This window comes from Oncorhynchus keta, chromosome 28, assembly GCF_023373465.1.
Source record: "Oncorhynchus keta strain PuntledgeMale-10-30-2019 chromosome 28, Oket_V2, whole genome shotgun sequence".
NCBI classification, from domain to species: Eukaryota; Metazoa; Chordata; class Actinopteri; order Salmoniformes; family Salmonidae; genus Oncorhynchus; species Oncorhynchus keta.
The window spans coordinates 48,783,716-48,805,052 of NC_068448.1; the positions used below are offsets into that span (position 1 = coordinate 48,783,716).

Here is a 21,337-nt window from a genome sequence, read left to right on the forward strand (position 1 = left end):
GCTTAGGCCCCCGCCCCATGTCTTATCAGAGGCTGCTGTTCTGTCCTGCTGATGGAGTGTATAACCCGGTGTATGTTCTTAATGTCGTCATTCAGCCATGACTCAGTTCGTCCCATACAAGGCACCCTGATCTCCTTCCGCGAAACCGTTTCCTTCTCCAGTGAATAACTGGAATGTGGGCCTAGTCGGGTGTCTGTATTACATCCCTCCCGTCCGACTCATTGAAGAAGAACTCTTCTTCCAGTTTGAGGTGAGCAATCGCATTTCTGATGTCCAGAAGCTCTTTTCAGTCATAAGAGACGGTAGTAGTAACATTATGTACAAAACAAGTTACGAACAACACACACACAAAAACAATAGCATGGTTGGTTAAGAGCCGATAGAGCCCTCCAGTGCCCTTACGGCGCCATGTTGCATTTTCACATGTGAATTAGACATGTGAAAATCGAATCTGCACTTTCACTTAAAAAACATTCAAATGTTATCATGTGTAGTTTCATTGCATCACATCACATTAACTTCTCATAAAATCACGTGATCATTTGAAATGAACGTGTTATTTTCTGTAAGGGCAGTCTTCAAGGCTAGAGGTTGCAGTCAGAAGTCAGACGTTGGTCACCCACCCCTACCGCTTTTTCATAAGTGTTATGGAGAGTTTTATAGATGAGTAAACCCCATGTAAAAGGCAGTGGCTGAAGGATTTGCAGTCAAATGAAAACAGGGGAAATTGCTGGAGCTGTCATTGTTACGCAGCTGGGTGGAAAAGAACATGCTGTGTATGCACATCCTAAAACCAGCAGCTGCATCTAGAACGGTGGAACATGGGAAATCACTTAGCATTCAGACTGAGCGCCGCAGTCAATATCTGAAACAAACCATTCACTTGGTTACCATTCAAAATAAACAGCTCCCAGACAAAAACCAAGTAGTCCACTTGACATGCTCACAGAGCCATTCACCTACTTTATGTTCAAAACTTTACATCTATTAGTACACCCTTTGAAAAAACGGCTTCCAAAATGGTTATTTGGCTGTTCCCATAGGAGAACCCTTTTTGTTTCCAAGGTAAAAACGTTTTTGGTTCCAGGTAGAACCATTTTGGATTCCCTCTGTGGAAAGGGTCCTACAGTACATGGAACCCAAAATGGTTCTACCTGGAAACAAATGGGTTCTACTCTGGAACCAACAAGGGTTCTTGAAAAGGTTCTCCTATGGGGACACCCGAAGAACCATTTTAGGTCCCAGGTAGCACCTTTACTCCAGGTTTTCATTGGCACTGATATTTGTTGTCCAGCTAATCTTTCCTGTCTGAAGATCCCTTTGTTTGTGAGGAGAAAGCCAATCCTCGTCAAGGTAGGCTTTAAGGCTGAGAAGTTCACACAGGATCCTGGCACACACATACCAGACTTGAAAGGATGACTAGCATGAAATGTGTACTGTACTGTGCAAACATGATACAGCATAATTACAATGTCTTCATTACAATGTCCGAAGAAACATTGAGTAACAAAGTGTGCTAGATATCAAGACTTTAAAAATGGATAGTTCACTCAAATGGCAAACATACATATCGGTTTCCTTACCATGTGAGCAGTCTATGGACAAAACCACAATCCTTACTTTGGTTTTGTTTACCTGACCAATGTCTCCAAATGCTTACTTTTTAGCACCCCTCACCAAATAATTTGCGTTTCATGTCATCTTAAAGTAACTATTGAGCTACGCAATACATTGTAGACAGGTTGGGATGATTTGGACATGAAACACAAACAAATGCTAATATAAGGTCAGGGGACATGTCTCGTCTTCATACCCATAGCCCTATCTGGATAGCCCTTTCGACAACAGTAAAGACAAAGTTACTGTTCTTGTACTTAATGAAAATCACCATGGATTAGAGCATCTGCTAAATAGTAGCTAGATTGTTATCTTAAACTACAACACCCATTTTCTTCTATCGAAACAAACACACTTTCGACCATCGCAGGTGCCTAGAAGGTAATACTCATGTTTGTTTTTTTATACACAGCCAACCTTGTCATAAATTACTTAGAACCTGAGAGTATTCATAATAATAAGATTATCACAAAATAAAGTATTTAAACAGAATTAACTATGAACTAAGCAGCCTTTATTCTATGTACAAGGCGTGTACGGTACAAAAAATATATATTTTCACAAATTTTACTAAAGCTCAGTTATGCAGTGCCTTGTTTAAAACTGTGGGAGATCTTCATGTGTTTGGTTGTTATGTAATACTTCAGCCACAACCATCAATGTGAAATTATCTCTAATGCCTGCTGGGTCATTACCAAATAGAACATGTAGATTAATCTAATACAATGTGTTCCAAACCCCAATGTACCCCAGAAATCTCACTGCAGAAAACTCAGCACAACTGTGTTGGGCTTTGCTTTGTCTCAGCCTGAAGGTCAAGAAGTTTGAGAGAACAGTGAAAATCCAGGACTATAGTGCAGACAACCTGACAGTAAGCTAAAGCTTGATTCTCCTACTCCACCACCAGCCCTCAAAGCTCCCCCAACACCCCTCTCCACACCACAACACAAACCCAAAGTCCTCTTTCTCTCTTTCTACCTTTGTGACGAGGGAGTAGCATGGCAGCTCAACGCGTCACTGGCAGACTTTATTGTGTTATTTGGTATAGAAACACAGTTCGGCCTACACAAAAGTTTTTAAAAGTTTTTTTTTTTTTTACAGTAGACCAAGACCAGCATTCAGAGAGTTAAAGTTAGAGGCACCAGTCATCTATGCCCCACAATTCAAAAGATTAAGTCACTTGTCATACGTGGAATTTGTAGCTACAGTTTTTACTATATGGGAACATGTTAAATACTTTCATCCAGACTATACACAGGACAAAGAGAGACATTTTAATGTAAGGACATTTACAGTATTTTTTTCCTCACTTACAGAGGATACGTTTTTTAAAAGACCTGATAATTCATTGATTGTTCAAAAGTATGCTGACAAATAGTATTTAGAAAACGTATTACAAGTGAATGTGAATTCAAGCAATTTAAAAATAACGTGGGCAAGTATAAAACATCAAATATTATTCCAAAACCTAATCAACTCGAAGGCCAACGCCATATAGTCTTATCGGTTTAAAAGTTTAGTTACAAATGTCCACTTCAGGGGGTGAGTTTTTGTGTTAATTCATTCCTCATGTAACATCCATTCTATTATAGTATAATAATTGATTGAAACGTTAGTTGAAAGTTACCTTTATTGCAAAAGAATATTCATAATATACCCATATATACCGTTTGAGTTTTGCAGTAATGATGGGTGTACAATCGCAATAAATATTTCAATGGGTTACACAAAATGAACGCTAAAATATACAATAGTAGAGCTCAAACCATGTACAGTACAAAAAGTTTTTTTTGTAACCTTTGTTTAAAAAACAGCCAAATAACAACGTGAAATTGCAAAAACAAACAACAACAAAAATACAAGACATTCGATTGTCACGTAACGTCATTCTATCATATTTTACAATAATCAGTCAATATTATACAATGTGGTATGTATCCTTATTTGTGTAAATCTAATTTGATTGCAATTCTTCAAGTTCACAAAAAAGTGAATAATATATTTGTTTGCAAATCTACGATTATATTTGGTATTTTTTATATGTATTATATAAGCATCATCTAATAATATTTGACACTAAAGATAACACGACTTGGTACGTTTTGAAATTAGGTCATATATAGGCCTACATATTTCCCACTACCTGTATTTATCAAGGTTACGTTTTTATTTTAGGACAAAACAACAGATCAACCAGTTCAAATTAACCTGAAAACTGAAAACGCTATATATTTTTTTATATTGTGAAATGTTTTTATTTTACATAAACATTTATTTTATATATATATTTTTTTAAATATCATAGGACATGTTGGATCGCGGTCAAATGTAAAACAATATACAGTCTCTGCTGAGGACAGTCAACTATTTTATTTTATTTTATTTGACAAACGGATATTGTCATATTAATTTTTTTTATGCAGATTGACGGGAAACCGTATTTTAGTACAAATCACCCTGATTCCTATACGTGCTGCATTTTCATTTAGCCTGTTCCAGTAGCTACACTGGAGCGCAAACTCTTTCCTCTTCGCTAGCATAAAATGGAGGCTGCTGGCCTTGAGATTTCAACAGCTAAGACCAGCAAAGAGTACAGCTGTGCAAAGACTCATGATCTTGTGCAGCCATGGGGGACGAGGAAAGTGGGCCCATATTCTGGCAGACTGCCAGGAGACCCCTTAAAATACAGCAAAGGCCTTGAGCCTTGATTAAAAAATATGCCAGACCAATGTCAAAGGAAACGCCCTGTTTCCAGAGTGCAGCGTCATTACGTGGTCAGATTAGGAAAAACAACCAGCCATTTAGAAAGCAGCATTGGCTGGTGTCGCTGTTGTGTGGTGCACTGCTCAAAGATGAAATGACCGAACTTAACTTAAAGTAATATATTGTATGAGCACAGAGATACCCCAAGACATGTTTAGATAAAATATCAAACGGCTTTACATGAAAGATGAACCACCATTCTCTCTAGGAAGTTCCATGATGCTAGACCATAAATCGTGACTTCGGCCACTAGAGTGAGGCAAGCAAAAGGGAACCAATAGCAGAGTAGTAAAAGTATTCTGAGCGAAATGCCAGTATTTTTTCCCAGCTTAAAAGCCTCCGGTGAAAAGTTATCCGACTTCAGATCCACATTTTTTTATTATCTTATGAAGAGATCAAGAATATGAGTTTATTAGAAAAGATTGCTGAAAATGGACTGCAGTGCTGAGTGCAATGTGCCATTTCTCAGCGTCATATCAGATTTGACGATGCAAGCTACTACTCATTTTCTGTTAATATTAGTCCATGCAGCAAACTCATGTTCCCCCAAGGCAATAACACTTTCTCTCTGTACCCAAAACTTTACAGCATTCCTAGCATTTCTCTTCTCTCCTTGCAACATGCTCAAATGTGCTTTAGTGAAAAACAGGTCAACAAGAATCTTACCATCATCCCTGGAAAAGTGTCATCACTACAGACATGGGGGGGGTTATCGACGGGGTTCAAGGTGTCATAAGGGCCCCCTGTAAACAAAGACAACAAACATCTAAATATGCTGCTAACATGAAAAACGAAATAATAATCCATGCTTGATATAGGATTAAGGACAAAGCATGTTTTAAGTGCCACTGACATGTTCTTAAGCATTATAACTGCATAATGTACCGGTCTGCTTTCACTAAAGTGCAACCGGAAAAAATGAAAACAATTTGAGAGTCATAATTGAATAAATATGTGTGTGTGTGTGTGTGTGTGTGTGTGTGTGTGTGTGTGTGTGTGTGTGTGTGTGTGTGTGTGTGTGTGTGTGTGTGTGTGTGTGTGTGTGTGTGTGTGTGTGTGTGTGTGTGTGTGTGTGTGTGTTTGTTGAAGAGCATGGCAGGGATTTCCCAAAGAAGGCCTATTTTATTGCATTGTCATCGTACACAAATTGTATGGTTTTGAATTTAAACCAGCTCCGGTGGACCGCCATGAAAATGCTTGCAGACAGACTAATAGCACCATGGGCACGGTTTGCTATTTTTTTTTCCCTCTCTAATTGGAATTGGAAAATCGTACATGTCAACCATTACAGGTCAGGTTAGGGACACACCTGAAAAGATCAAAGGAGCTGGCATGTTTAAGCGTGGCTGCACACTTCCAAAGTTAGGCTACATTGAAAACAATCTAAAACCTTTCAAAAACCATTAAGGAGTATGATGAGGGCTCAGTGAGGACAAGGTCTGACAGCAGATACACAAAGCAAGCTTTAACAGGTGATAATTAAGTGATCTGTCCAGGCCGGTCAGTGATAAGAGTCACAGATAAACATCACAGAGCCACCGAGCGGAAATAACATGTACTGTCAGACTGCACCCAGAGGGCCGTTGAACAGCACCCAAAGTGCCCTTGCATCTATCAGCATCTCTCTGATTAGGCCTGTCTAAAGAAGAGCTCTAGTGGCCCACCACCGCACATCATTAACTAGACATTAGAACTCATTCTGATCATTTGGAGTTTTTGTACAGTTTTTACTGTATTAAATGTAGGCTATGAAATCTTGTGTCCATTAAGCACATTTGGCACGTCAAAGAGTCTGCATCGAAGACTTGTCTATCACTTGCATTAGTTATGTCAAACCATAATGACATGAGTCCTTTTGAGCCATGAGGAAAATTGTGATGGGTGTGCCGGCGAGATCTCAATGTTCCAGGCTGCCCTGCTCATTTTCTGAACTCTTTCACTCCCTTCTACTGTGACGACGAGAGGCGTGAGACTGAATACTATGGATATTTTGACACTGAGATAATTCATATCATATGCATATCAAAAACAAGGGTGATGTGGGAAAAATATTGGATAACAATGCCCAGAAAAAGTGTTTACACATAAACAAAAAACAGTTTTGGTGCAATGAAAGCTCACTTTAGATGAATTATTTCTCTGATCTAACGCGGATAACCACACTGTGTGTTATTCTAGTCTGTCCAAGATTTGTCTCATCACATTCATCAACTAGCCAAAGAATCAATAGGCGAAGGGACATAACAATGCTTTGAGACTTCTACAGCCGCCATCTTGCCCTGTCAGACTAGACTAGTGCCTTCATACAACTACAAGACAAAGCAAAGGTGTCTATTTCACATGTAAAGATTCATCTCTGACTGAGGAAACAAACAAAAAAAAGGATAGAGAACCTTTGTATCTAAAGACAATTTCTTAGAAGTTAATTGTATGTGTAATGGAAAAATTTGCCATGTAAACGTTTCAGGATACACAATTTATTTTGTGTCTTATACAACCATTTTGAATGGCTTCTCTTCAACAAAAATGCAAGTAATTCTAGTGTCCTATGCCAAATCCAGTGAATGACCAGTAATCAACCACCTTTGTGAGGTGCAGTAGACTAAAAGACTAATAAACCTACTGCCTGAGACTTATGACGTTTTGATACATCTTCAGGGCTACATGGCCCTCTCTACCTGAAGTAACAACTTGTTACCTATATACCTCGACTGTGTGAATAAAGAAAAGTCCTTTGAGCAATAGATATAATTTACTTTTTGGGTTAGGCGCTATCCTGCCTTACCTAAACAGGTAGACGCCATTTTTACCATACCTCTTATTTACTTTTCAACCAGAACCAACCTTTCAAATAATTGTTCCATTGAAATGCCACGTTACGCTTAAACTTCAGCTGATAGGCTTCTTTTCAGAACCGAAGATCATACCTGCGGGGGAAGAACACACTAGAAAACAAATATACCTACGTGTAAACTATTTTTCTACGTGCCAACAACAGCTCTTGTGGTCATATACACACGCTCAGTGAAGCTACACTAAATGAATTCAAATTAATTCAAAGTTGTAAATGTTTCGTGATCCAAAAAACAACAAATGTTTAATATGCTAGTTTGCCGTAACATTAGGGTATATCACACCGATAACATTTTCAAAAAAGCTATCATCGTTCTCTGACTGAAGATGCTCAACAGGTACGCGCGCCACTCTCGTGAGGTGCTCAAAGGGTTATTTAAGAATAACGGTATTCACGAGAGCAAAGATGCGTTGCCTGCGCACATTCACAAAGCAGGCTAAAGGACGAAGAATGAGGGATAGATAGGCTACATATTCCCAAAAGCAACAATTGCGTATGTCTGTACAGAGCATCATTCACATCACACAACGCACGCAGCGTTATACCAACGAATTAACAGCCAATGACGTCAATTTAGCAGCATGTAATGTTGGTTACTTTTATGTTACAATAACGCATTACCAATCTTTATCATAATAACATATATATATTTTTTTCAACAGCTATGAATAACAGCATTTAGTAAGGCTTATATAAAATTATATCGCGATCTACAGACGGTAGTCTTACCTGTGCATAATGAATTGTCTGTCTGGTGATAAACATTGAAAAAACTTTCAAAGCATGAGCCTAAATATTGATTTGCATTGCGTCGTAATTCAATCGCTAGCATTGTTGAGTGACTGTAAATTCCCATTTCGAATTCATGAGTTCTTATCAATTTACATAGCTAGAGCCTTAACTCCCTCTCCAATTTTATCAGTTTCAGACAGACTCCAGACAGTCTCAGAGCAGTTTTACGTTCCAGTCTGTGTTGCGCGTTCACGACCCGCGCAAAAATCAGCAACATTTCAGAATGACAGCCAGAGAGCCAATGGGATTGTGAATCTGAACCTGGCATCCAATGACAAAAGGCCATAGTGAAAATCCTGGTACCCGCGTGTTGGGGGTGAAAATTAATCAATAGTCTGGGAATTTGAAAATAGCATGAATGTGAAAACTGCCAAAGCATTTAGCCCATCTTTTGTTAAATAAAGTGTTTGGTAGATTTGTCAATGTAGTGCACCTATACAGAATGAATCCACAACTGTTAGGTTTATGTAGGCGTAATGCAAATGTTATATGCAATAATTCAGCCAGCACAGACCAATTTCTCTCAAAACAGTTGTGAATTCTGTAACATACTTTCACACACAGCTTATCATATATTGACAAACCGAATAGAGTGTGTCGCGGAACATCCTGACCCTGACATATTGATTTGTTTTTGTGTTTGTAGAAGCTGTTTGGCTACTAACAGTTGCCTGATGCTGTAATGGTTTTGTGATATGTGTGGCCCAATGTGTAAGTAATATCTATTCAAAGTCACAGGTTCTAGGCCCATTTATAGGGAAACAGTCAAACGTAGACTATATAAAAAACACATTGACAGATATGACTAATATCCAGTGATTATACATACACTAGATGACTGGCGGCATGGGGGGGGGCGCTGTTTTGAAGGGACAGCACCTCCATTTTGGTACTCTCCCACCATTGTAAAAAAAAAAGTTTGGAAGCTATAGAAATGCATTTATTAAAGTTGGAATCTGTTGCGTTGAAACTGCCAAGTCCGTTTGCAATATTACAACAATAAAGTCATTACTTGAAACAACGAACACTGTTTTATTCCCTCTGACATCATTGCACGCACGATAGAACAGCAGAGTATATACTACGACTTTGTTTTATTACGTTGCTGGATAACCAGCTCATCCTTTTCAAAAACAAAACAAAATCTGTAACAAATGCGCATGGATCGACCATTAGTGCTGTTTCACATTTCGCATATTCCAGCTTTAATGTCTACATTCGTTTTTGCCAGGTATATTCTATTACAGACACCTTAATGAATACATTTACATTGTATGTGAGCTAAACACACAAAATAAAAATGAATATATATTTTTTTCCCTTTAAGTAGATATTTTTATATAGTACTAATCTTACTGTCCCCACTAAAACAACAAAAATACTTAAATACATGTAATTTTGTCCTTGGTTTTAATTTAAAAACTGTAGAATTGCATTAATTCCTATGGAGGACTGCTCCTTCTGAAGATTACCAATATGGCTGATTTGTGTCTTCAAGACCCCTCGTTGGCAGGGTAGCCTAGTGGTTAGAGTGTTTGACTAGTAACTGAAAGGTTGCAAGTTCAAATCCCTGAGCTGACAAGGTACAAATCTGTTGTTCTGCCCCTGAACAGGCAGTTAACCCACTGTTCCTAGGCTGTCATTGAAAATAAGAATTTGTTCTTAACTGACTTGCCTAGTAAAATAAAGGTTAAAAAAAATAGCATCAGCAATTCAGGGTTTATACAATGAGTGCACAAAATATTAGGAACACCTGCACTCCATTACATAGACTGACCAAGTGAATCCAGGTGATCCATCCATTATTTATGTCACTTGTTAAATCCACTTCAATCATTGAAGATGAAGGGGAGGAGACCAGTTAAAGAAGGATATTTAAGATGAGCAATGTCGGAGTGGCATTGACTAGAATACAGTAGAATACAGTATATACAGTGGCTTTCAAAAATATTCACCCCCTTGGCATTTTTCCTATTTTGTTGCCTTACAACCTGGAATTAAAATATATTTTTGGGGGGGTTTGTATCATTTGATTTACACAACATGTCACTTTAAAGATACAACATATTTTTATTGTGAAACAAACAAGAAATATGACACAAAAAAAACAGAAAACTTGAGCGTGCATAACTATTCACCCCCTCCCCCACCCTGTGCAGCAATTACAGCTGCAAGTCTCTTGGGGCATGTATGTATGAGCTTGGCATATCTAGCCAGTGGGATTGTTGCCCATTCTTCAAGGCAATACTGCACCAGCTCCTTCAAGTTGGATGGGTACTGTACCGCAATCTTTAAGGCATACCACAGATTCTCAATTTGATTGAGGTCTGGGCTTTGACTAGGCCACTCCAAGACATTTAAAAGTTTCCCCTTAAACCACTCAAGTGTTTCTTTAGGAGTATGCTTAGGGTCATTGTCCTGCTGGAAAGTGAACCTCTGTCCCAGTCTCAAATCTCTGAAAGACTGAATCAGGTTTCCCTCAAGAATTTCCCTGTATTTAGAGTCCATCATTCCTTTAATTCTGACCAGTTTCCCAGTCCCTGCCGATGAAAAACATAACCACAGCATGATGCTGCCACCACAATGCTTCACTGTGGGGAAGATGTTCTCGGGGGGTGATGAAAGGTGTTGGGTTTGCGCCCAGACATAGTGTTTTCCTTGATGGCCAAAAAGCTCAATTTCAGCGTCATCTGATCAGAGTACCTTCTTCCATATGTTTGGGGAATCTCCCACATGACTTTTGGTGAATACCAAACGTGTTTGCTTGTTTTTTTCTTTAAGCAATAGCTTTTTCTGGCCACTCTTCCATAAAGTTCAGCTCTGTGGAGTGTACGGTTTAAAGTGGTCCTATGGACAGATACTCATATCTCCGCTGTGGAGCTTTGCAGCTCCTTCAGGGTTATCTTTGGTCTCTTTGTTGCCTCTCTGATTAATGCCCTCCTTGCCTGGTCCGTGAGTTTTGGTGGGCGGCCCTCTCTTGGCAGGTTTGTTGTGGTCCCATATTCTTTCCCTTTTTTAATAATGGATTTAATACATTTACATTTACATTTAAGTCATTTAGCAGACGCTCTTATCCAGAGCGACTTACACATTGGTGCATTCACCTTATGACATCCAGTGGAGCAGCCACTTTACAATAGTGCATCTAAATATTTTAGGGGGGTGAGAAGGATTACTTATCCTATCCTAGGTATTCCTTAAAGAGGTGGGGTTTCAGGTGTCTCCGGAAGGTGGTGATTGACTCCGCTGTCCTGGCGTCGTGAGGGAGTTTGTTCCACCATTGGGGGGCCAGAGCAGCGAACAGTTTTGAATGGTGCTCTGTGGGATGTTCAAAGTTTCTGATATTTTTTTATAACCCAACCCTGATCTGTACCTCTCCACAGCTTTGTCCCTGACCTGTTTGGAGAGCTCCTTGGTCTTCATGGTGCCACTTTCTTGGTGGTGCCCCTTGCTTAGTAGTGTTGCAGACTCTGGGGCCTTTCAGAACAGGTCTATATATACTGAGATCATGTGACAGATCATCAGACACATAGATTGCACACAGATGGACTTTATTTAACTAATTATGTGACTTCTGAAGGTAATTGGTTGCACCAGATCTTATTTACGGGCTTCATAGCAAAGTGGGTGAATACATATGCACACATCACTTTTCCGTTTTTTTATGTTTTAGAATTTTTTGAAACAAGTTTTTTTTTTTTTTCACTTCACCAATTTGGACTATTTTGTGTATGTCCATTACATTAAATCCAAATAAAAATCAATTCAAATTACAGGTTATAATGCAACAAAATAGGAAAAACACCAAGGGGGATGAGTACTTTTGCAAGGTACTGTACATATGAAATGAGTAAAACAGTATGTAAACATTATTAGAGTGACCAGTGATTCCATGTCTATGCATATAGGGAAGCAGCCTCTAAGGTGGAGAATTGAGTAACCGGGTGGTAGCCGGCTAGTGACCGTGACTAAGTTCAGGGTGAGGTACTCGGTGGAGGCTGGCTAGTGATGGCTATTTAACAGTCTGATGGCCTTGAGATAAAAGCTGTTTTTCAGTCTCTCGGTCCCAGCTTTGATACACCTGTACTGACATCGCCTTCTGGATGATAGCGGGGTGAACAGACTGTGGCTCAGGTGGTTGATGTCCATGGGGTGCTGTAGGTGTCCTGGAGGCCAGGCTGTATGCCTGTGGTGATGCGTTGGGCAGAACACACTATCCTCTGGAGAGCCCTGCGGTTGCGGGCGGTGCAGTTGCCATACCAGACGGTTATACAGCCAGACAGGATGCTCTCAATAGTGCATCTGTAAACGTTTGTGAGGGTGTTCGGTGCCAAGCTGAATTTCTTCAGCCTCCTGAAGTTGAAGAGGCACTGTTGCCTCTTCTTCACCACACTGTCTGTGTGGGTGGACCATTTCAGAGTGTCAGTGATGTGTACACAGAGGAACTTGAATCTTTTCACCTTCTCCACTGCGGTCCTGTCAATATGGATGGGGGCGTGCTCCCTCTGCTGACTCCTGAAGTCCACGATCGGCTACTTCGTTTTGTTGACGTTGAGGGAGAGGTTAATTCCTGGCACCATTCCACCAGAGCACTCACCTCCTCCCTGTAGGCTGTCTCGTCATTGTTGGTAATCAGGCCTACTAACGTTGTGTCGTCTGCCAACTTGATGATTGAGTTGGAGAAGTGCATATCCACACAGTCATGGGTGAACAGGGATTACAGGAAGGGGCTGAGCACGCACCCTTGTGGGGCCGCTGTGTTGAGGATCGGCGTTGTGGAGGTGTTGTTTCCTACCTTCACCACTTGGGGGCGGCTCGTCAGGAAGTCCAGGACCCAGTTTGAAAGGGCGGGGTTCAGACCCAGGGCCCCGAGCTTAATGATGAGCTTGGATGGTACTATGGTGTTGAATGCTGAGCTGTAGTCAATGAACAGCATTCTTACATAGGTATTCCTCTTGTCCAGATGGGATAGGGCTGTGTGCAGTGCAACGGCGATTGCATCGTCTGTGGATCGATTGGGGCGGTATGTAAATTGAAGTGGGTCTAGGGGGCCAGGTAAGGTGGAGGTGATCCTTAACTAGCCTCTCAAAGCACTTCATTAGTGAGTGCTACGGGGCAATAGTCCTTTGCTTTCTTGGTTACAGGAACAATGGTGGACATCTTGAAGCAACTGGGGACAACATTTTGAAGTGCCTTTGAACTGAGTATGGTAGTAGGTGCAAGGCACACTGGATTCAGTGTGTCAAGAACTGCAATGCTGCTGGGTTTTTCACACTCAACAGTTTCCTGTGTGTCAAGAATGTTCCACCACCCAATGGACATACAGCCAGCTTGACACAATTGTGGGAAGCATTGAAGTAAACATGGGCCAGCATCCGTGTGGAAAGATTTTTACACCTGGTAGAGTCCATGCCTCGACGAATTGAAGCGGTTTTTGAGGGCAAAAGGGGGTGCAACTCAATATTAAGAAGGTGTTCCTAATGTTTTGTACACTAAATGTATACATCAAAATTTGCTTGGATCTGTTACGTTCACTGGAAGTCTCTCACTTCCTTCAGTACTAGGCTGCAGTGCTTTCAGACCTCAGTAGTTGCTGACCAAAGATCACAATTTACCAAAAATGCACATAAGGAATGTCAGATTCACTGTGCTTGGACCCCCATCTGACACTCGAAACTCATGAAACCAACTGAAAACTAAATACATTATTGCAGTGCCATAACTTCACACAATCACTTGAATACTTTAAACAAACAAGCACTGATACAAATAAATAAACATGGTGTCTTTTCAGAACAGCCCCCCCCCCCCCTTGAGGGACAAAAGATCTCACCTTCCTCAAGTCTAAGGGGTGGTTTTATACACTTTTACATATTCATCACAACTTTGGGTCCCCTGGGAAACAAGGACCAAAATTAAGGACCTTTGATTGTATTTTTCAGGGAATCAGAGTAGACGGTGTGTAGAACACAGAGCTATAATGAGATTAAATGTCTATGGTATAGATATGTCCTACTGTATGCTTTTGTGTTTATGTGTGTGTGTTATCTCACACAACGCAATAGAGAAATGTTCTGTTACAATGAATCGTTTCTTTCCATGTCTCTTTGCAATGCTATTGGGCTTTCTCAGGATGGTTTATATTATTTTGACAATGATTAGATCTTTGTAGATACAAATGGCTTACATGCAAAAACAAAGAAGATGAGGCTGTGGCTTTGTCAAGTGGGTCTACACAAGGCATATGGGCAGGTTTGTTGTGGGAAGAACTTTTGTCCGTTATTAACTGAAGAGGATAAATTCTTGTCGCCTCAGGCTTTCCACCCTTTAAATTGCATTGTTATGGAAAACCGCTGGATTGGGAAAAGAGCACAGAATCATTCAGGGCACGGTAATAGAATGTGACAGCTATCCTCAGAACTTGTTATTGGAAATAACCCCCAAATTCTTGGGGAAAAAAAGAATCAGGATCGAGAGATAATGATATACAACCTCTCAGCATCTTAAAAGCAGCTGTTCAGTTGTTAATATTTCATAAGATGGTATCCCAATTATGAATATCAATATGCATAGCAATAATGTTGATCATCATAAGAAAAACATGGTAAAACATGTAATGATTGGAGCATGATGAAAGTACTTATTAGTTAAATAATTGTATTATTAACTGAAATGTGTAAATATGGGCTATCTTTCATCTTTTCAAGTCATGTTTTTACAGCAGGATCTTTACCATATTTGGTCAATGTTACTGCTGACGGCTAATGTTGTTCTGTGTTCATTGGACACCCTGAAAGTTATTTTCTTATTTACTGTATAACAACCTTATCCTTGATAACAACCATCAAGAGTTCAATTGTTCACTGCTTAAGGATTTCCTTTTGTACTTGCATGCATAAAGACTTTATTTACAGATATGTTTCCAAAAATGTGTGTCAGAAGGAAAGTCTACCTTCCAAACATCAAAATAAATGGCATGCAATGCTAAGGGAAATGACATAGTAATTGAAAAATAGGGAAAATATTGTATATTTGTATACACAACTCCATAAGAAACCAGGAAAATATTCACCAGCTCAACATCTTATCCTCCCAATCCTCACAGGAAAGTCCCTTTGCACCTTCTGAAATTAAAAATCTCATGGCTGATCCCCTCCATCGCTCTGGCTTTCAGATATTGACCTTGTGGTGCTACAAAATGGCTTCTTCCTCACTGCAGGATCCCATAATGAGCCAATACAATGAGGCTTCACTTCACTGCTCACCTCTCTTTGGTGTCTCTAGGGGTCTTTGTTGACGTTTGTCAGCCAAAGAAGAATTTGGGGGTTAGACTTTACCAGTAGCTCCAAAGTCTGGCTGTAGAGTCTGAGAGACAACTGCTTGGATTCCTACTTCAGAGCTTAATGGACTCCAGACTTTAGAATGGACACCAGAAAAAAAAATGCTATGCCAAAACCTTTGTTACGTTAACTGGAAAGGCTTTGTCCCCCAAAAAAAAAAAAAAAAAAAATCAAAGGAGGGACTTGAATAACTTTAATAAGATTAACTCCAGTTCTGGAATTGCATAATGACTAGATCTAAATGTAAATATGCATTTGTTGATCTTAAAACATCAAGTAGAATACAAAAGATTTACATCGGTCATGTTTACACCAGTCAGTTTCTGGCCTAAAGAATAGATCTGAGAGTGATTGATAACCTCAAGTTATTCCCAAGGGACTGAGTCCTTTGTTAAGGATAGTTCACTTTTTATTCACAATCCACTGTGACATCATTGTGACACGCCCATTATCCACAAATTATTTTTGTGACATTTCCCCTCTGTTAATTCCTATAGCTGCCAGTGAGACTGATAAGCATCGTCCGTTTCCTATCCAAGTTAAAATCCCAGAGGATGGTCTCTATGAAGAACGGGATAAATTGGCCCAGTATGTGTGACAAATGACTGACATTGTATAGCTAGCTATGTATTGCATATTTCATGTTATCGCCTACTCTTATTGAGAAAATATGTATACTTTCATAGTTTTATGCAGTGGTGGAAAAAGTACACAATTCGCACTACTTGAGCAAAAGAAAAGATACCTAGAAAATTACTCAAGTAAAGGTCACCCAGTAGAATAATACTTTTGTAAAAGTCTATAATCTGGTTAAATATACTTAAGTATCAAAAGTAAAAGAAAATGCTATAAATAATTTCTAATTCCTTATATTAAGCAAACCAGAAAGCACAATGTTAATATATGTATTTAAGGATAGCCATAGGCACACTCCAACACTCAGACATAATTTACAAACAAAGCATGTGTTTAGTGAGTCCACCAAATCAGAGGCAGTCTGCATGACCAGTTGTTCTCTTGATAAGTAAAAGTGGGGTAAAAGTAGAAGTTGTCAAAAATATAAATAGTAAAGTAAAGTACAGATACCCCCAAAAAATTACTTAAGGAGTACTCCAAACTATTTTTACTCCGTTTCATGCAATATGTAAAAATATAATTAGATATCATGCATACATACTTGTTGTTGGGTCTCATGAACTGCAGAGAGAAGTTAACCAAAAGAGCAGATTTAGGATCCGTTTATTATCAAATATCCAACATTGGTTTGATAAATATGAGGTAATATAATCTGACTTCGGATCAGGTTTTAGGGAAACATGTATGCTTTCCCAGAATGCATCAGCGCTCATTCCCTCCGCCATGTTTATGTTCTGATTCTCTGCCGATGGTGGTAAACAACGTTAGCTGTAGCATTAGCTTTATTTAAATACAAAAGTGTAAACATTTCAATGTATTCTGCAATTATATAGAATTGCACTTACACGGGGAACATTATTGCGTCATGGCGGCCAGCCCCCGAGGTATGTTAACTATCATTATTTCGGTAGACTTTGGGCTTGCAAGAGAAAGGCCGCATCGTTGGCCTAACGCACAATAATTCACAGAAACATATCTATAGGTAACTGTATATCACGATACAAGTTCATGCTGTGTAGTGAGTGTGTTGGTCAAAAGTGCATGTGGATATTTGGAGCCATTATAACCAAGTGTAAAGCCCACAGTAAGCTAGCCAGATAACGTCAAAACATGCCTAGATAGCGTATTTGCTAGAAAGCAAGTTCGCTGCGCCATGTCACATTTTAATGGTCACATATTTAATGGGAGTAGCGAAATGCTTGTGTTTTGTTGTTGTTTTGATAACCTAATTGTAAGTTAATTTGCTACTGTGTCTGCATGTGATAACTAGATGCATAACTGGGGAAGTTAATAATAGCTATGTTCTGTTCCTGATTCAAATAAATGCTAACGGTAGCTATCTAACTGTATGACGCAGGCTCCGCTGCCTGGCTGGTTAGCGAGCAGGCATGGTAAGTGTGTCGCGCTAAAATGGTGTCTTACAGTAACTTACTTTTAACTATTAAAACAAACCATTGTTGGTTAGTAAAATGTTGTAGCTTGCTAACCACACAAAATCATTAATTCATTGGGCGCGTTCCTCTGCCGGATCTTACACCAGGATAGGTATTTTACTGCCGCGTTCAAAACAACTGGGAACTCGGAAAAATACGAGTTCTCGAGTTGGATGACCGTTCAAATCGATTTTTCCCAGTAGGAGCAAGTTTTTTGTTGTTGTTTTATTTCCAGTTGGTTTGAATACACGGAAGGCAGAGATTTCAGAGTTCCGAGCTCCCAGTTGTTTTGAACTCGGCATATGTATCAGCAAACCACATATGTAATAGAAATCTGTCAGTCGGTGAGTGTGACGTGGCACTCAACCATTGGTTGATGCATGCAGGGGATGTGAGCCATGTTTTTTAAATTATTTTACATTATTTCACCTTTATTTAACCAGGTAGGCAAGTTGAGAACAAGTTCTCATTTACAATTGCGACCTGGCCAAGATAAAGCAAAGCAGTTTGACACACAACGACACAGAGTTACACATGGAGTAAAACAAACATACAGTCAATAATACAGTATAAAATATATATGATGTGAGCAATGAGATAAGGGAGGTAAAGGCAAAAGAAAAGGCCATGGTGGGCAAAGTAAATACAATATAGCAAGTAAAACACTGGAATGGTAGATTTGCAGTGGAAGAATGTGCAAAGTAGAAATAAAAATAATGGGGAGCAAAATAAATACAGTAGGGAAAGAGGTAGTTGTTTGGGCTAAATTATAGGTGGGCTATGTACAGGTGCAGTAATCTGTGAGCTGCTCTGACAGTTGGTGCTTAAAGCTTGTGAGGGAGGTAAGTGTTTCCAGTTTCAGAGATTTTTGTAGTTCGTTTCAGTCATTGGCAGCAGAGAACTGTAAGGAGAGGCGTCCAAAGAAAGAATTGGTTTTGGGGGTGACCAGAGAGATATACCTGCTGGAGCGCGTGCTACAGGTGGGTGATGCTATGGTGACCAGTGAGCTGAGATAAGGCGGGGCTTTACCTAGCAGAGACTTGTAGATGACATGGAGCCAGTGGGTTTGGCGACGAGTATGAAGCGAGGGTCAGCCAACGAGAGCGTACAGGTCGCAATGGTGGGTAGTATATAGGGCTTTGGTGACAAAACGGATTGCAGGCTATTTTGTAAATGACATCGCCGAAGTCGAGGATTGTTAGGATGGTCAGTTTTACAAGGGTATGTTTGGCAGCATGAGTGAAGGATGCTTTGTTGCGAAATAGGAAGCCAATTCTAGATTTAACTTAGGATTGGAGATGTTTGATGTGGGTCTGGAAGGAGAGTTTACAGTCTAACCAGACACCTAGGTATTTGTAGTTGTCCACATATTCTAAGTCAGAGCGGTCCAGAGTAGTGATGTTGGACATGCGGGCAGGTGCAGGCAGCGATCGGTTGAAGAGCAAGCATTTAGTTTTACTTGTATTTAAGAGCAATTGGAGGCCACGGAAGGAGAGTTGTATGGCATTGAAGCTTGCCTGGAAAGTTGTTAACACAGTGTCCAAAGAAGGGCCAGAAGTATACAAAATGGTGTCGTCTGCGTAGAGGTGGATCAGAGACTCACCAGCAGCAAGAGCGACATCATTGATGTGTACAGAGAAGAGAGTCGGTCCAATAATTGAACCCTGTGGCACCCCCATAGACTGCCAGAGGTCCGGACAGCAGACCCTCCGATTTGACACACTGAACTCTATCAGAGAAGTAGTTAGTGAACCAGGCGAGGCAATCATTTGAGAAACCAAGGCTGTCGAGTCTGCTGATGAGGATGTGGTGATTGACAGAGTCGAAAGCCTTGGACCAGTAATGTTTCTTATCGATGACGGTTAAGATATCGTTTAGGACCTTGAGCGTGGCTGAGGTGCACCCATGACCAGCTCTGAAACCAGATTGCATAGCAGAGAAGGTATGGTGAGATTCGAAATGGTCGGTAATCTGTTTTTTGACTTGGCTTTCAAAGACCTTAGAAAGGCAGGATAGGATAGATATAGGTCTGTAGCAGTTTGGGTCAAGAGTGTTTCCCCCCCTTTGAAGAGGAGGATGACCGCAGCTGCTTTCCAATCTTTGGGAATCTCAGACGAGAGAGAGAGGTTGAACAGGCTAGTAATAGGGGTGGCAACAATTTCGGCAGATAATTTTAGAAAGAAAGGGTCCAGATTGTCTAGCCCGGCTGATTTGTAGGGGTCCAGATTTTGCAGCTCTTTCAGAACATCAGCTAACTGGATTTGGGAGAAGGAGAAATGGGGAAGGCTTGAGCGAGTTGCTGTGGGGGGTGCAGTGCTGTTGACCGGGGTAGGAGTAGCCAGGTGGAAAGCATGGCCAGCTGTAGAAAAATGCTTATTGAAATTCTCAATTATAGTGGATTTATCAGTGGTGACAGTGTTTCCTATCTTTAGTGCAGTGGGCAGCTGGGAGGAGGTGTTCTTATTCTCCATGGACTTTAGTGTCCCAGAACTTTTTTGAGTTAGTGTCGCAGGAAGCAAATTTCTGCTTGAAAAAGCTAGCCTTGGCTTTTCTAACTGCCTGTGTATAATGGTTTCTAGCTTCCCTGAACAGCTGCATATCACGGGGGCTGTTCGATGCTAATGCAGAACGCCATAGGATGTTTTTGTGTTGGTTAAGGGCAGTCAGGTCTGGGGAGAACCAAGGGCTATATCTGTTCCTGGTTCTAAATTTCTTGAATGGGGCATGCTTATTTAAGATGGTTAGGACGGCATTTAAAAAAAATAACGAGGCATCCTCTACTGACGGAAAGAGGTCAATATCCTTCCAGGATACCCGGGCCAGGTCGATTAGAAAGGCCTGCTCGCTGAAGTGTTTCAGGGAGAGTTTGACAGTGATGAGTGGACCCATTACGGATGCAGGCAATGAGGCAGTGATCGCTGAGATCTTGGTTGAAGACAGCAGAGGTGTATTTAGAGGGCAAGTTGGTTAGGATGATATCTATGAGGGTGCCCGTGTTTAATGCTTTGGGGAGGTACCTGGTAGGTTCATTGATAATTTGTGTGAGATTGAGGGCATCAAGCTTAGATTGTAGGATGGCTGGGGTGTTAAGCATGTTCCAGTTTAGGTCGCCTAGCAGCACGAGCTCTGAAGATAGATGGGGGGCAATCAGTTCACATAGTGTCCAGAGCACAGCTGGGGGCAGAGGGTGGTCTATAGCAGGTGGCAACAGTGAGAGACTTGTTTTTAGAGAGGTGGATTTTTAAAAGTAGAAGTTCAAATTGTTTGGGTACAGACCTGGATAGTAGGACAGAACTCTGCAGGCTATCTTTGCAGTAGATTGCAACACATGTTATAGGCTATGTATGCAGTGTTCAAAAACACATGGATCCAGACATCTCTGACTAACTCCAGTGCGTTCAAGACAACTGGGAACTCTTTTGAACGGTCACCCAACTCGGAAACTCGGGCATCTTTCTAGATCTCCATCTTTCCGACCTGAAGATCACTGATGTCGCCATCGGGGGGGGGGGGGGGTCAACTCATGACTTCAGTGAACTTCTGGTCGGAAAGTTGAAGCTCTAGAAAGAGGCCAGAGTTCCCAAATTGTCTTGAACGCACTGATGTCGGATCACTGATTTCTGAGATCCCAGTTGTTTTGAACACGTCATTAAAGGACCAATCGCAATCTGGTACCCGACTTCATAGTCAATGACATGGCACGCAACCATGGGATGATGCATGCAACTTCTGAGCAAGGGAATGCACTGATCAATGAAACAACTAGGGCTATCAATGGGCGGATTAGATTATGCTGAGCCGCAGGGCGACAGTCTATGGCCCATGATGTGAAAGGGCAAAGCGGTGAGGAAGGAGTGCCCTTCTCATTTACATTACATTTAAGTCATTTAGCAGACGCTCTT

At 40.6% G+C, this 21,337-nt stretch overlaps 1 protein-coding gene and 1 long non-coding RNA gene across 7 annotated transcripts in view; one reads left to right on the forward strand and one right to left on the reverse strand.

The window, feature by feature from the left end:
• The window catches only part of LOC118361526 (uncharacterized), a 39,534-nt gene extending 31,349 nt beyond the window's left edge, over window positions 1–8,185 (reverse strand). For both annotated transcript variants that reach the window (XR_004821010.1, XR_004821009.2), the window contains exons 1-3: window positions 7,964–8,185; window positions 7,225–7,307; window positions 5,047–5,123 (exon numbers count right to left, since the gene is read on the reverse strand). This is a non-coding gene — a long non-coding RNA (uncharacterized LOC118361526). The remainder of the gene's footprint in view (window positions 1–5,046; window positions 5,124–7,224; window positions 7,308–7,963) is intronic.
• Window positions 8,186–16,726: 8,541 nt separating this feature from the next.
• The window catches only part of LOC118361527 (RNA-binding protein 33), a 42,564-nt gene continuing 37,953 nt past the window's right edge, over window positions 16,727–21,337 (forward strand). For all 5 annotated transcript variants that reach the window (XM_035741536.2, XM_035741539.2, XM_035741538.2 and 2 more), the window contains exon 1: window positions 16,727–16,886. In XM_035741536.2, the coding sequence (XP_035597429.1) occupies window positions 16,868–16,886 (19 nt within the window). In that variant the 5' untranslated portion in view covers window positions 16,727–16,867. The remainder of the gene's footprint in view (window positions 16,887–21,337) is intronic.